General features: G+C 51.9%; 2 protein-coding genes across 16 annotated transcripts in view; one reads left to right on the top strand and one right to left on the bottom strand.

Annotated features, from left to right (window-relative positions):
- The window catches only part of FER1L5 (fer-1 like family member 5), a 61,444-nt gene that overhangs the window by 8,499 nt on the left and 37,276 nt on the right, over window positions 1–15,669 (bottom strand). For 13 of the 15 annotated variants that reach the window (XR_005784256.1, XM_040453908.1, XM_040453907.1 and 10 more), the window contains 15 exons: window positions 10,429–10,553; window positions 9,482–9,582; window positions 8,664–8,841; window positions 8,432–8,587; window positions 7,113–7,244; window positions 5,757–5,920; window positions 5,358–5,472; window positions 4,097–4,199; window positions 3,354–3,517; window positions 3,102–3,275; window positions 2,712–2,856; window positions 2,503–2,580; window positions 1,465–1,646; window positions 1,095–1,256; window positions 681–782 (listed from right to left, as the gene is read on the bottom strand). Coding sequence is in view for 14 of the 15 variants with exons in the window: in XM_040453908.1 (XP_040309842.1) it covers window positions 681–782; window positions 1,095–1,256; window positions 1,465–1,646; window positions 2,503–2,580; window positions 2,712–2,856; window positions 3,102–3,275; window positions 3,354–3,517; window positions 4,097–4,199; window positions 5,358–5,472; window positions 5,757–5,920; window positions 7,113–7,244; window positions 8,432–8,587; window positions 8,664–8,841; window positions 9,482–9,582; window positions 10,429–10,553 (2,081 nt within the window). In the remaining variant the exon portion in view is untranslated. The remainder of the gene's footprint in view (window positions 1–680; window positions 783–1,094; window positions 1,257–1,464; window positions 1,647–2,502; window positions 2,581–2,711; window positions 2,857–3,101; window positions 3,276–3,353; window positions 3,518–4,096; window positions 4,200–5,357; window positions 5,473–5,756; window positions 5,921–7,112; window positions 7,245–8,431; window positions 8,588–8,663; window positions 8,842–9,481; window positions 9,583–10,428; window positions 10,554–15,669) is intronic. The other 2 variants (XM_040453915.1, XM_040453913.1) reach the window with 2 other exon arrangements.
- LMAN2L (lectin, mannose binding 2 like) overlaps window positions 1–15,669 on the top strand; it is a 64,506-nt gene that overhangs the window by 38,577 nt on the left and 10,260 nt on the right. The gene's annotated exons all lie outside the window — the stretch shown is intronic.

The following is a 15,669-nucleotide window of genomic DNA, read 5'->3' as shown; positions in this document are numbered from 1 at the left end:
GGTGTCCAGATTTCTCAGGTGTCCCTTTTGCTATCTAGCTCACTGGTGACTCAGATCCCATAGAATTCCATGGTCATTCAGTGTTCTCAAGTGACAGACACTGGGCACCCCAGAAAACATCCATGCTGTTACTCATGAAGGCCTCTTCAGGGGACCAGAGTGGGGTTGCCTGATCTTGGCGGGGGGGGCGGGGGGGGGGGCTCTCCAGGGTCAGGAGGACCTGACCAGATTTGTGGCTGGGCACAAAGGTCCCGACGTGGGGACCTCCAGGCTACTGTCATTTGGAGTCAGGCAGGGCCAGGCCCAGATTCTGGCTCTGCCACTTAACCCTGTGTCACTGTGCATGGGCTCTCCGCTCTCTCAGAGCCTCAGTTTTGTCTGAAAAGTGGTCCCTACTGTAGAGGGCCATCGAGGGGCTTGGATGTGGTAAGGAATGCCAAAGCCCTTTGTCTATGACCTGCCACAGAGGATGTCATTAAAATAATTTAACCTATTCTATCAGAGGTTCTGCCCTTCATTCCTCCCCTGTCTCCCTCCATCTCTCAGAGAGTGTCTTTTTGGGGTCCACGCTTTGGATCAGGTAGTCAGGAGGGCCCAAGGAGATTGAGCAGAGAGACCTCCATGGCACTCGACTGCTGTGGGGGGTGCTTGCCCTCCCCACTGCCCCACACCATTATCACCTCGATAGCCATTTTCTTTAGTGTGGGCTGGATGCTCTTGGGGAGTGTGTAGATCCCATTCTTCCAGGGAACACTTAAGATGGGCGGCCTCTCTTTGAGACTCTGAAGGGGTGAGGTGAGAGAGCAGGGAGCATGAGGCCCTAGTGGGCTTGTCCTTCCCACCCCCAAATCAAGTTCCTAGCAGGGTTCAAGTGAGGAGGCTCCAGAGCCCCATGGGCAGCAGCAGGCAGGGAGTTAGGGAGACGTCACCGGCTGGCATCACCAAGCCCGGTGTTCTAGCTCCTCAGGCCCCAGGCCTTTCCTGGGGGGTGGAGTTGGGGACCACAGGTTGTGGTAACTGGGGGCAGGGAGGTGGGGTAGGGTGGGAGTGAGCAAGGCGCCCCCCACCCCCAGCCAGGCCCTCCTTCTCAGTACCTCAGTCTCGAGGATCAGCTCACAGGATGCCAGGATCTCACCCTCTTCCTCCCCTAGCAATTTTACAAGGGGGTGCCACCTCAGCGGGGGCAGGATCCGTTTTTGGGCATCCAGCCAGACCACTGGAGACCACATGCTCCGGCCCCACAAGCTCTCCTTTCCCTGCAGGGAAAGGGAAGTTCACCAAACACTGAGGCCAAGCTGGCAGGGTTCTGGCTCTCCTCCCCTGGGATTCTGACAACTCTAGGATCAGGGCCAACATTTATGTTGACATACTGCTCTCTGTGAATCATGCCCCATGGGAGGCCTTTCTGTATATTCTCCTCTAAAAGAAAAACTCAGCAACTCTGCCCACTCCAGCCCACCTTACCTCAGAGTCCTGCTGCCACAGTTCCAACACCACGAGTGGTGGGCTTGTTTCGGTGTCCTGGGGGTTCTCATACAGAAGGAGGTGCTGGAAAATGAGCGTCTGGGCCCATGTGGGGGCTGCAGAGCCCCTCAGGGTTTGGGTGCACTGGCTATGGTTCAAGAAGACCAACCGAATGAAGGGCCCTGGGGGATAGAAGGAGAGGAGGGGGTCCTGCCATTGAGCTTGTCAAGCCAGGTGCTCGTCTCTGGCAGCTGCTACCACTGGACCAGACACCAGGGAGGCCTAGGCTGGGCAATCACAGCCACTGCCAGCTGCCCAGAAGGCCACCTCAGTGCAAGTACAGAGCAAATGGCTATGTACCCAGAGGCCAAGGACCATTTGGTTCCACACACATCTATTTGACACCACCTGGTTGAGGTCTGAGTGGCACGGAGATGGAAGGTCCCGTGGCTCCTCTGGAGGAGTTCTGGGGACCAGCTGCACGTGGCTGCCCTTCCACAGCATCAGTGAGTGGCTGTGGCATAAGGGGACATCATGTGGCCCTCTCAATGTGGGCGCCGATGCCCAATGGACACAGCTCCCGGCAGACACTCCCTGCCCTGGCTCTGCCCCTCATCCAGCAGCTTGGTTCCTTACAAACAGCATTACCAAAAGGACGGGGCAGGAGCACACATCTCTCCTGAAAGCTTCACTGGGTCCTCCTCACAGGACCAAGGACAGGCTCCTCATACACATGGCTGGAAATCGCCTCACCTCTTCCCCACACCCCCCCATCTTCTGGCACAGGGACGTGTGGTCCCCAGGTGTGTCACTCTTTCTCCCCCTTCTTGAATCCCCAGTACTGGGGACACATCTCAAGAACAGCCCCACCTTATACTCCTTGTCTTTATATCTCTCCCCCAAGCCAGGGCCCTGACCTGCTGGGGAGAGGGGTCTGCATGTTTGTCACCCCCTTCCCTGTCAAATTCTTTATGCTGCTGGGTGGCCACATCATGGCGTCCTGAGGACTTGGGGAAGAAAGGGGTGCCTGTTGCCTACCCTGGAATGTCTGGATCTGGTTGGACATTCGGTTCCAGGCCTGATAGATGTAGCAGAAAAGCTGGTAGTAGTGGGGCTCTGGGTAAGAGAGGAGCCACATCCATCACCTGCCCCCAGGATCCCCACCTTGGCCCCTCCTCACTCCCTGACCACTGATACAAGGCCTCTGGAGCCACCCAAGCAGACTTTGGGCATTGTCAAATGCTCACTGTTGAAGACGCAGTAGATGAAGGGTAGGTCAAGTGGGTGGGTGTCCTGTGGGTCAGTCTTCCAGAAGCTCATGAATGATTTGTTCAGACCCTGTGACAGCATCCTGTTCTCTTCCTTCTTAGCCTGCTCTTGCATATCCATAACCTGTGCCCAAGACATTCTCCCTGAAGCTCTTGGGTGCTTTTCTTGTCTCCTCTAGTGCAGGCCCAGGTCCCCCTTCTCCCCTTATAGACTGAGGGTGTGGATCTGGGGCCCACACTCCCCCCACCCCCGCCCCAAGCCATCAATGCCCCAACCTGGGGCATCTCCAGCTGTCTGCCACACCCAGCCCGGGCCCTGGCTCTGGGATATAGCGTTGCCAGGAGTCACCTAGCCCACTGAGGCTTTACCAACGATCCCTCCAGCAGGAAAATGGGTGCGATGCCCTTGTCCTTGTTTGGGACCAGCCTGCGGTGCCAGCAGCGGCGGCGGAACCGGCTCTGGGGCTGAGGAGTCAGGTGGAACTTGGAGCCGAAGGTGCCGTATTCCCAGCCCCCCTCCTCCTTGGCTGCGCTGGGGTGGTGCTGCAGGGAGGGGAGCAGAATGTCACCACCCCCGCCATGGCACAGGGTGGGGGGACCCTGCCCAGGCGGCCCCCTCACCAGCTGTAGGAAGGATAGGGTCTCCTGCTCCAGGCCCAGCTTCCCGTGGTTCCGGCAGCGCAAACGCACCCAGCGCCGGCGGCGGCATGTGTAGTAGGTCTTCTCCACCGAGTTCCAGACCTGGGGCAGGCCCAACGGCTCGATCCCCACTCCGTACTCCCAGCCTGCAGAGGCAGGGCCACGGCCTGTGGGTGCCCAAGTGCCCATGGGCTGGGAGGCGTGGACAGGCCTGAGAGATGGGCCCCAGAAGGCAAGCTAAAGGGAGAGGAAATGCTTTCCCTCATGTCCAGGTCTTTTGGGGCCCTGAGGTGTGGAAAGGATGGGGTGGTCGCCAGGATGGCTTGGGCCCAACCGCCCATCTTACAAATGAAGCTGGGGCTCAGAGATGTCTTGTGACCCACACATGGTCACACAGCCCACATGTAGCACAGTCACATCTTGAGCTCAGGTCTTCAGACTTCCAGCCCATCACTCCTTCCCTGGAGCTACCTCAGGTGAACCCAGGCTCCATGAGCATTTCCTCTTTCTAGAAAGTGCTCAGGAGGCACTTACAACCTGCCCTGTTTAAAAACTGGGGCCTATGTCTATAGAAAGGGTGGAGGCCCCACTCTCCAGAGGCTGGGGGACCCCCAGAAATTCAGGCCCATCCCACCCGAGAACTTGATTTCTGTGAGGCTGTGGGAAGTGTCAGTCCCTGGCAGCTCCAGGGCCTCCTTCCCTCAGCCTGTGACCAGAGGACTGACCCTCATTGTCCACTGCGTGGTTCAGCTCCACATCCCAGTTCTCCTTAATGTGCCAGCCTTGGGGACACTTCATATTCTCCCGGGACTCCACGGGCTCTCCATTCTGAGGGTGGACAGACAGGGTGGGCCAGGGGCATCTGAGCTAAGAGGCCTCCAACTCTCTCTGCCCACATGTTTGCTCACCTAGCGTGGCCATAGTGCTCTCCTTGGAGCAGATAGTGCTTGCTACTTCTGATGCCACCCACATACCCACTTAATATGCTTTTACTGACTTGCCTTTTCAAATAGTAAAAGTATTTTTATTTATTATTATTATTTTAAATGTTTATTTTGAGAGAGAGTGAGCGAGCGCAAGCGTGAGCAGAAGAGAGGCAGAAAGAGAGGGAGACAGAGAATCCCAAGCAGGCTCCATGCTTTCAACTCAGAGCCTGATGTGGGGTCGATTCCTTAAACTGAGAGATCATGACCTAAGCTGAAATCAAGTCAGCCGCTTAACTGACTGAGCCACCCTGGCACCCCGGAATGGTAAACATATTTTTAAAAGAAAACTTTATATAGCCACTATCAATTATGGAAGTCACTATCTGATTTTATGGAAAATCAGTACCATAAATAGAAAATACCCATACTAATGACTAGGAAAGGGAAATAGTGTGACCGATCTCAGCTAGTCGCTGCTGCCTGCCCTGTCTCTGTCGCTGCTGAGGAGGGGAGGGTAGTGTGCATGAGACATGGGTTCGACCTGTGCTGTCTGATGCAGCAGCCACCAACCTCCTGCGGCCACTTAAATGCAAATCAATTAAAATGAAACAAAGTCCTAAGTTCTGTTCCTCACTCTCACAAGTACCACATTTCAAGTACTCGATGGGCAATTCAATAGCTAGACAGTGCAGACACAGAACATTTCCATCATCACAGAAAGTTCTATTGGACTTCCTATTAGTCTATTATGGGGCTTAGACTAGCCCCACACAGATTCTCTCCTGCTGGGTAAGCGCTACCTTTGAAAGAAGCCTAGGAAGGAAACACTGCCCCACTATGCTGCTCCTTACAGTCTTATGGAAGTTACCTCTACCTGCCATCTTGGGATAGAATCCCATCAGTGTGCACCCAGAGTCCCACGCAGAGTAGGGAGCAGGGCTCAGATGGTAACCCTTGGTCCAGTGCTCTTTCCACTCAGACAGCCCAGCTTCCAAGGCGCCTACCTGGTTGCACTGCTTGTCCCCCCACATCCCCAGAAGCAGCTTCAGCCCCTGCTCACCATGTCCGTGTTGGGGATGGTTGCTGGCACCCAGGCCCCCGTGGTGTTGCGACACTGGTTCTCATATACTTCCTCCAGCACTTGGCTCTTGTTGATGTGTATGTCCAGGAGGAGACTGGGGACAAGGAGACCCCAAGTTCCCAGCACATCTCCCTTAACTCTCAGGCCCCTGGGGTCCTCATCTGCGGGCCCAGTGTTCCCCTACCTGGCACCCCCACCTGCTCTGGGCAAGGCTGGGCAGCGGGGCTTGGCATCCAGGGCAGGGTGGTGGGCACTCTGGCCCCCAGGAGCAGGCTACAGTGGCCATGTGCCTAGCTCTCTGGGCTGCTGCTGACAGCTCTCACTCCAGGGTTGCACGTCTAGGGGCACACAGGCTCTAGGCTTGTGTGCTAGCCTTACCTCCTCTGAGGCTCCACTGTCCACTGCCCCTTCCAGTGCCATCCGTGGGGTGCCTTGAAATCCTCCTTGGGAAGGGCCTTGTGCCCCATGACGTCCGAGAAGTTGGGGCAGTGGTACAGCCCCTGCTGTCCCCACTGATCTTTATACTTGGCCTGGTTCTCGTACTGGGGGAGGGGCAGCTGTCAGTGCCTTGTAGTGCCAGCTCACAGTGGGACATTGGGCCCCTCCTTGGCTCCCCTACTTGGCTCCAGGCACCTCCAGAGCTTATCACAGGTAGCACTTTCCCTCGACGGCACTCATTTAGCACAGGCGGACTCTGTTCATCAAGCTCTCCCCTTGGGCCAGGCCCATGTCTAGGGTTTTACATGAACAGTCCCCTGTAATTCTCACAGTCCCATTTCACAGGCAGGGAGACTGAGGCTCAGAGGTCAATTCTACCCCAAGGTGCTCTGCCACTGAAGGGTAGAGTGGGGTGGGTGCCTGTGTTAGAGCCTGGTGGCACCTGCAGTGTGGTTCCTTAGTGCTGTTGCTGCTGATCCGGGGAACCCAATGCTGCTCCACCACTTGCCACATCTTTGCAGCCTCTGAGCTTTTTTTCCCCACATTCCCCTAGCTGGACATACAGTCCCTGCTGCCTGCATCTCCTCCTAAATCCCCACTCATCTTGGCATTGCCCAGCCCTTCGTAGGGGCTGGTTATGTATGTTAGGGTAGATCTGTTCACAGCATGCTACTTAGGCACCATGAAAGTATGTTTTTAACTTGGTAAATTAAGCTGAAAACTCTTAAACTCCGTTCCCACTGCTCTCAGAGCCTTCTTCTGAGCCATGTCCTCCCTCAGGGAGCAAGGGTCTTCTTTCCCTCCTCTGATTCTAGAGCAGTCTCTGACCGGCTGGCTGCTTACCCACCCGTGGGTCTATGGTTCTCTGGGAAGATGCCTCATTTCCTGCTCCTCTGAACGTTCCAGACCCCACCCTACCCAGAACCACCAGACTGGCCTGGAGGACCCAGCTGGAGTCTGCAGGGGTCCTAGGCTGCCATGTGGGTGACAGAGGAGACCCCTGCCAGTGGAGCCTCGCTCATCTCGCAGGCCTTGAAGGAACTGGAAGAAACTCTTCATGAACCTCCATCAGCGAGAGAGCGACTGGCCCTAAGGGACCACTTGGCTGCCCCTGTTGTCATTACATGCACATGCCCTGAGCTGGCGGCATCTGAGACTGCTTTAGGCTCTGCCACCGCTCCTGATGACGCCCATTTCATAATCCTCAGATTCCACTGGTAACCGTTTTCTCCACCTTTGGTGCTAGGCTATTTGCAGCTTGACCTCCCTGCTCTGTCCTACCCGGGTGCTGCTTACCGTCTCCGCATACACGACAACTTCGCCCTGGCGGAGCAGCTGCAGATCCTTGCTGTCTGTGATGTTGCCGAGCCACATGCAGACCCGGAGGTGGGCCGGGAGCGTGTCCTTCTGTCCTTCACCCTCTGGGTACTGAACCGGAGGCAGGTCAACCCCACAGGGGTACACGTTCCCCAGGGGGCAGGGGCCCGGGTGAGGGACGGACACACACCTGCTCCTTCACCCTGAACCCTGGGAGCAGGGGCCTTCCACTGAGTGGGGTGCTGGGGCTAAAAGTGAATGATGCAGGGTTCCTGCCTTCCAGAGGGAGAGGGCAAGCAGATGGTTATACCTGTGGCCCCATGCATAACAGAGAGGCTGGTGGGGTTGTGGGGAGAGGGGCAGTGCCACCTAGGGAGCCTGGGAAGGCTCCAAAGAGGAGTGGTGGTGGTGGTGACATGGACATATGCTCTGGTCCTCACACACTACCATTGTGGGGTGGGGCATCATTTTCACTAGGCCTATTTAACAGAGGAGCAGATTGAGACCTGGACATGGTCAAGGGTTGGTCTGGGGTCACACAAGCCAGTGAGTGGTAGAGCCAGGAGTCAAGTCTCAGTGGTTCTTGTAGGATGAGGGACTCAGATGGGCATGGGAGGGCCCTTCCACAATGGTAGAAAGGGCACAGGGCAGGCAGGTTTGGGGGCGGGGAAGCCGAGAGTAGCCTGACTGTTGAGAGTATGTAGCCCTAAGGAGGTTATGGCAGTGAGAAGGGGCTGGGGCCCAGCCAGGGCAGTTGAGCCTTCTCCAGAAGGCAATGGGGAGCCAAGGACATCAAGAGTGAGGGAGAGCTCCCCACCTGCTTCCCGGGGGTGGGGGTGGGGTGAGGTGGAGAAGGCTGGGAGTAGTGGCTGTCATCAGGGCAGGGGTGCTCGTCAGCCAGCCTTATGTATGGCCTGCATTTGATATGATGGGCTGGTGCCCAAGCCATATAAACATTAAATATTTTGGAAAGCACCCAATCGTGGTTCAGGGGAGAGATGAGAAGGGATTGGACCAAGTGTAGTGTAAGGATGAGGGAAGACATGAATTTGAGGAACATTTATGAGGGATGTGGACTTGGCATTAACCACATGATGGTGGTCATTGTCCCCTGCCTTCCTCTGGAGACTCTTTAAACCCCACTTTATCTGGTAGAGGGTCCAGGAGAGACGAAGTGGGCATGCCCTCAGGGAGACTCATGGGGGCTGCCTCAAGAGTTCAGGGCTTCTCTCTTGGGGTTTCTGGGCCCTTTCCTCCCCCGAGGAACAGGGTGGCCTGAGGATTCCCAGCTTCCCCACCTGCAAGAAGAGGGTCTGTGTCTTCCCACAGAACCTGCCAGAGTGCAGAACCCCTGTCGGGGAGAACAGGATGCTATGGGCAGGCACCTGTGCATAGGCCACTCGCTGCCCCTTGGACATCAGCCAGATCATCACATCTGGGAGGCTCACCTGGGGCTGCCGAGATGGGATGGTGTCAGGCCTGTGGCAGGCTTCAAGTCCCACCTCCCCCAGCAGCATGTCCAGCGCCTACCTCAGGGAGCATGGCATTGAGGCGGTACAGCCAGTTCTCCACAGTGGCCACCATGTTCCTGGGCTTGGCTTCCTTGGCCTTTTGGGCCAGTTCCTGCAGGAGGAGGCTGCGGAGCTGCCACCTCTTCTTGTCCAGCTCGGTGGCTCTGTGCTGATGGGTCATGCAGGGGAGAGGGTGCCTGTGGCCAGGACCGGGAAAGAGGGGGCTGGGCCTCTCTCCATCTTACCTCCTGCCATGCCTTAGGCCAAGGTACCCTTCTTAGACTTGAGATCCTGTCCTGTCCTGTGATGGCCTGGCCCACCGGTTCTCATGAGAACCCCCTCCCACAGGCCTGTGCTCAGGGAGCCCCTTGTGGAGGTGGGTGAGAGCCCAGAAACAAGGGTCAACCAAGCCCTGGGGGGTAGGGGTGGAGATCCAAGTGGGGTGTGGGGCTGGGGCTGGGAGAGGCCTTACGATGCATCTTCCAGAACAGGCAGAGCCCTGTGGAGGGCACTGTGGACAGGAGCAGCAGCAGGGAAAAAGCTGCTTGCCAAGATGACAGGGAGAGGTCTGGGTTGGTAGGAGCATCAGGTGTGTGTATAGGGACAGCCAGATAAGGCTGGGTGGGGAGGCCAAGGCCAGTTTCCAGAGGGTCTGAATGGGGGAGGAGAAGCAGCAATGTCCTGTGGACTTTGAGCCTGAGAGAGATTTGAGCAGAGCCCCTTTCTTGAGGAGTTAGGAGCTGGGTGATGTTCTGTAGGGTGCTGGTCTGAACCCCCACCCCATGTGAACCTGACCTGGCTCAGCCCCAGCCCCAGGGCAGTGCGCTCCTCCCCTACTTGCAATCCTCCACCAGTTCTCTCAGCAGCTTCTTCCACTGGGGGAGCAGAGCGGGGTCCCTCGGATTCCGTATGGACTTCAGGGTGTCCAGATTGGCTTTCTGTCCAGCAGGAGACAGGAAATGAGCATGGGGGCTCATCCGGGAGGGGTTACAGGGCCAACTGGCCTGAGATGTTTTCAGTCAGGACTTGGGGGCCTTTGGGATAACCTGAGGACATCCATCCAAAGCTGTCACATGCCCTTGCAAGGCTGGGATCCTCACGCACCCTCTCCATGACCCAATAGAATAAGTGGCAGGAAGTGGAAGGATAGGGCAGGACTGTAAGGGGTATAGTCTTGACCCAGGGCTTCCCTTCTGTAGGTGCAAGAAAGTCTTATCTAAGGTGGCTCTCCTGCCTAAAACTGTTCAGTGACTTCCCTCCTTAACAGATGCATAACACTTTTTGTGATCTGACCCCTTCCAGTTTCTCTGGCCTTATTTCCACATCACCTCCTTGTCCCTGCCACCCCTGAACTTCATGTCACATGGCTTTGCACATTGTTCCCTTCTCTGCAACCCCACCATGCCACCAGCAAACTCCTCATTCTTCAAGACTCTCCTCAAATGTCACCTCCATTTCAAACACTTCCTCTGATTATCCTGTCTTTGTCTCCCCTCCCCCACCCCTAATCTCTGTGCCCCCACAGCTCTGGGTACTGTATCTCCAGCCCTAGCTCCTCTGTATAGTAGCTATTTGCATGTCTGACTTCCCCGGTGGTGGGGCTGGGTGCTATGTTTATTCAGCTTTGGGTCTTCAGTATCTAGCACAGTGCCGGACACTTCCATCTTCATTGGTGCGGAATGTGTGAGCAAGGAGAGTGACTGGCTCCCTAGGACTGTGATTTAGTTTCCAAAGCCTCCCATCCATGGCCCGGCCCTACCCCTGCACCCTCTTGCACCACTCACCAGGCGGTCCCGAATGAAGTGAAGGAGGTTGAGGCAGTTCATGCGGGAGCTGACGTCCTCCCAGTAGGAGGTCACGGCCACCACCGGCTTGGTGTTGTACCAGGGCACATAATGGTAGATGTTTCCTGAGACACAGACATGTAGTGGGGGTGGGGAGGCGGGGGAGGTATCTGAGGGACTGTGGGAAGTCCTCTTTTACTGCGCCCCCTCAGAGGACCTTCCCTGAGCTACTCCATTCTTCAAGAATGCCTGCCATCTGTTAACAATCCTAATTGGACCCCTCCCTCCAGAGGGTGGGCTGGTGGCCAGTTGAGAACGTATGCACTATGATGAACATGTCTGGCCTTACCAAGTATTCATTGTGCTCAGGGTGTCATGTCGCCTTTCAAAAGTCCCCATTTTATATGTGGGAAAATCTAGGCACGGCCAGGTGATCATAATTCAGGTGTCTAGCTCCAAAGCCCCATGCCCTTAACCTCAGGCGAGATGCCAAGGCAGGTGGCATGACTTGAGATAGGGTCTCCCTTCTGGGTGGACTGCAAGGCAGAGGGCAGACCCAGGGTTTGGCTGGAATGGGCAGACATCTAACATAAAGGGCCTGCCAGTGCAGAGGCGTGGGGTCAGGAGAGCAAAGATGGATAAAAAGCAGTGATGGGTTTGGCAAACTGAGTTCTCTGGCCATGTTCCTTATTGAAATAGGTGGGGGGAATGCTAGATGGAAGATAAATGCATCTAAAGATGTTTCTGAATTGTGTTGCTGACTTGATATAAGGAAAGAAGTCTACAGAAATCAAAATAAAGTAAGAGCAGAAAACCTGTGAGGCAAGCAAAAACAAAGCTGACTTTTGCCCTCTAAGTTTCTGGAAATCTTGGAGAACTCTTTGGCAAGTGCCAGGGCAGGGGGCTCAGCAGAGAAAGCCTGGCAGTGCCCACAATGGGCAGTCTAATAGGAGACCCCATGTGTTATGGGTTGAATTGTGTCCCCTATACAGATATGTTGAAGTCCTAACCCTGCTACCTCGGAATGTGACTTTATTTGGAAATAGGGTCATTGCAACTGTCATTAGTCAAGATGAGGTCATCTGGAGTAGGCTGGAGCCTTAACACAATGTAGATGTTCCTATAAGAAGAAGAGAGGGGCACAGAGAGAGGACAGCCATGTGAAGACACAGGGATGGAGGAAGAACACCACGTGAAGACAGAGGGCAGAGGTGGAGTGGTGCGTCTATATGCCAAGGAGCACCAAAGACTGTAGGCAACCACCAGATGCTGGGAGAGAGGCTGGGAACAGATTCTCCCTCAGATCCATCGGAAGGATGCCTGGGGTGCTTGGCTGGCTGAGTTGGTAGAGCGTGTTACTCTTGATCTCAGGGTTGTAGGTTTGAGCCCTGCGTCAGGCTCCATGCTGACAGTGCAGAGCCTGCTTGGGATTCTCTCTCTGCCCCTCCCCTGTTCACACTCTCTCTCAAAATAAATAAATAAACTTAAAAAAAAATCTCAAAAGGAAAGTAAAAAACTAAATAAAAAAACAAAGAACGACTTGATTTGGGATGTCTAGCCTCCAGAATGGAGAACAAGTCTCCTGTTGTGCTAAGCCACCCAGTTTGTGGTGCTTTGTTAGGGCAGCCCTTAGCAAACTAATCTGCCATGCAAAGCTGCCACTCCAAAACCTAAACCCTCAGTCAAGGAGAAATAACCCACCACACAGAAGTCAACACTGAGGAATCTGGCCTATCTCCAGCATAGCTCCAGGTAGAGGGGGCAGGACATTTTCTCATTTGTAACATTTGTAACTTTAAGTGGAGCCTCACACAGGTTGTATTCTGCATTCATATCACCTGTGTGGGCTGGAGAAAATTTAAAGTGGTCTTTAGTTGTCAGTGCCCCAGGTAACTGGAGGAAGCAAAGGAATCCTCTCTGGAGTTGAAACTTTAAAGTCCCAAAGGTTTCCTACAGATAAAGTTCCAAGAAACAAGCAGCTCAGAACCAATATACACACTCTCTAGCCCTGCAGTTCCACCATTCTTTTTTTTTTTTTTTAATGTTTATTTATTTTTGAGAGACAGAGAGAGACAGAGCGTAAGCAGGGAAGAGTCAGAGAGAGAGAGGGACACACAGAATCTGAAGCAGGCTTCAGGCCCTGAGCTGACAGCACAGAGCCCAAAGGGGGGCTCAAGCTCACGAACTGCAAGATCATGACCTGAGCCAACCTCGGGCGCTCAACCGACTGAGCCACCCACGCACCTCATAGCCTCGCAGTTCTGCTTCCAGGTATATACCCAACGGAAAGGGGTCACAACATTATCAAAAGACAGGGTGCAAAATGTTCATGGCAGCACTGTTCATAATAGTCCAAAATTGGAAACCACCAAAATCTCTCTCAGTAATGGAAGGAAACAATAAATTATGGTATATTTGCACAATGGAATACTATACGGTATGAGAACAAGCTACAGCTACAGCCAGCATCATCTAGGTTTGTGAATGCATTTCACAAAATGGTGAGCAAAAGAAACCAGACACAAAAGACTGCATGCTCTATGATTGATTGTTTTTATAAACCTAACCACCAGACAAAATGGAGGTTAGGAGGGTGGTGCCCTTGGTGGGGCTGGGGGTAGAGAGGCTCAAGGAGCCTCTGGGATGTCAGGACTCTGTTTCATGGTCTGAATGTTGTTACGTGGGTGTGTTTGCTTCGTGATAATTCATTGAGTTGGACGCTTTGCTTTGTGTACTTTTCCATAGCTATGTTATACTTGAATCAAAAGTTTTTTTGTTTATTTTTTTTGAGAGAGAGAGCTATTGCACGTGAGAGGGGGAGGGGCAGAGACAGCAGGAGAGAGAGAATCCTAAGCAGGCTGTTAGCATGGAGCCCGATGCAGGGCTCAATCCCATGAACTGTGAGATCATGACCTGAGCCGAAATCAAGAGTCCGACGCTTAACCAACTGAGCCATCCAGGCGCCCCTGAATCAAAAGTTTACTTAAGAACTTAAAGAATAGTAGAGGCAAAAAAGACAAAAATACATTAAAATACAGTGTGTCAAATGGTAGAAAATACTATGGGGAAGAATAAAGTGGGGACCAGGGATCAGGAGCTGCCAAAACATTTTAAATATATTGGTTACCTAAGGCCCTTCCAAGAAGATCTAGAAGTTATGCAGAATGCAGCTCACAGAGATGACAAATATGGAAGAGAAATTTAAAAATACGAAGAACAGAATGACAAGTTCCACAGAGAATAGAGTCCGTTTGAGAAGGAGCTATAAGAGACAAGGAGAAGTAGTAGTTTTCAAAGTGAAAATATCTTATAATTTTCCAGAATTGTTGGCAGACCCCAGTTGCAGACTCTGGCACTGAATGAATCATTACAATGGTAAATGAGCAGAGGTCCAGGACTGGGGTTCTCAGATATGAACGTGCAGATACAAGATGGCAATTTTCTTCTACTCTTGGATGGCATACAAAAGCAACAAGGAGGAGGAAAACAACTCCATTTTCAGCAAAACAAGGAGACAGATATAATCTGCAGACTCAAAATACACATAAGGACTGCCAAAAGCAACTATGATTGCCCTCAAAGCCGAAGCTGGAAGGGGTGAAGTGCAACAGAAGTCACCTGCGGGGAAGCGATGAGCCAGACAGACAGCTGGAAGCACAGCTGGATGGGAGCGGAGTGCAGAAAGTGCCAGCAAAAATACACTCCCAGAACAAACTCAGTGCTCAGAGGAGGAAATGTGAGCTGGCAAAATGCAGACAAAAAGTAGAAGTAAAAACACAAACATCCTAGAAGGAAGACAACATAAAAAGAAGCCTAAGGGAGATTAGACCCTGCAGACAATCCGGTGAGAGGTATAGAAATAAGGATAGAAATAAAAGAGTGACCAAAATAAAATGTCAATAAAGAGTCAAAAAGGATCAAGGAGAAGATGATGGATACAGAAGAAAACCAAGGAAAACTGTTAAGTCCATAAATGAAGCCCCTGAAGTAGAAAACCTAAACAATGGGACAGAATATTTAAAAATATAACTAAAAAGGGGCACCTAGGTGGCTCAGTTGGTTAAATGTCCAACTCTTGATTTCGGCTCAGGTCATGATCTCACAGTTCTTGGAATCGAGCCCCGTGTCGGGTTCTGCGCTGACAGAGTGGAGCCCACTTGGAATTTTCTCTCCCTCTCTCTCTGCCCCTCCATACCCCTTCTCAAAACAAATAAATAAACATTAAAAAAACATATATCTAAAGACAACTCACATGGGAAGAGATAGTCTTTATTTTTATTAAAAAAATTTTTTTTAATGTTTATTTATTATTGAGAGACAGAGAGACACAGAGCATGAGCAGGGGAGGGGTAGAGAGAGGTAGAATCCAAAGCAGGCTCCAGGCTCTGAGCAATCAGCACAGAGTCTGCTTGAACTCACAAACTGCGAGATCATGACCTGAGCCAAAGTCGGTCTCCCAACCAACTGAGCCACCCAGGTGCCCCTAGAGATAGTCTTTTTAACAAATGGTGCTTGAAAAATTGCATTCATATACAAATTAATTCAAAATGGATCATACAGCTAAATATAAGAACCAAAAGTATAAAACTTTTAGAAGATAGGGAGAAAAATCTTCATAACTTTGGGTTAGGGAAAGGGATCTCAGATATGACAGCATAAAAGAAAAAAATTGTACTTCCTCCAAATTAAAGATATTCACACTTCAAAGATACTGTTAAGAAAATGAAAAGATAAGCCAGATTATTTGAAAATCTTATACCTAATAAAAGACTTGTATCCAGCATATATAAAGAACTCTTATAACCCCATAATAAGAAGATACACAATCCAATTAAAAAACTGTAAAAAATATATATACCACTAAAGAAACTACTAACAGAATAAGATTCTAATCTTGTATCCATGAAAGAGTACATCATGTGCCAGGGAAAACTGACCCCAAAGGATCAACACTTCAACATATCCTGGTGAAGTTAGTAGACATGCAAAATAAAGGATATTTGGGGAGCTGGACAAAAAGATCAAGAAATTTATGGGGAAAAATATCAGAAAAAGGGAAGGTATTGGTTATAAAACTTTTAAGAAACCACAAACTTCTAGAACAAAACATGAGAGAATTCTCCTTAATAAATCTGGAGTGGAGAAGACCTTTCTAATTATGACTCAAAAACCAGAAGCCATTAAAGAAGTAATCTGAGTACATAAAAAAAAAAAAAAAAAAAAAAAAAAAAAAAAAAAAAA

The sequence above is a fragment of the Herpailurus yagouaroundi genome, unplaced genomic scaffold, assembly GCF_014898765.1.
Source record: "Herpailurus yagouaroundi ecotype Mexico unplaced genomic scaffold, PumYag 210, whole genome shotgun sequence".
In the NCBI taxonomy this organism is placed as follows: Eukaryota; Metazoa; Chordata; class Mammalia; order Carnivora; family Felidae; genus Herpailurus; species Herpailurus yagouaroundi.
This window is presented reverse-complemented; position numbering and strand designations above follow the sequence as displayed.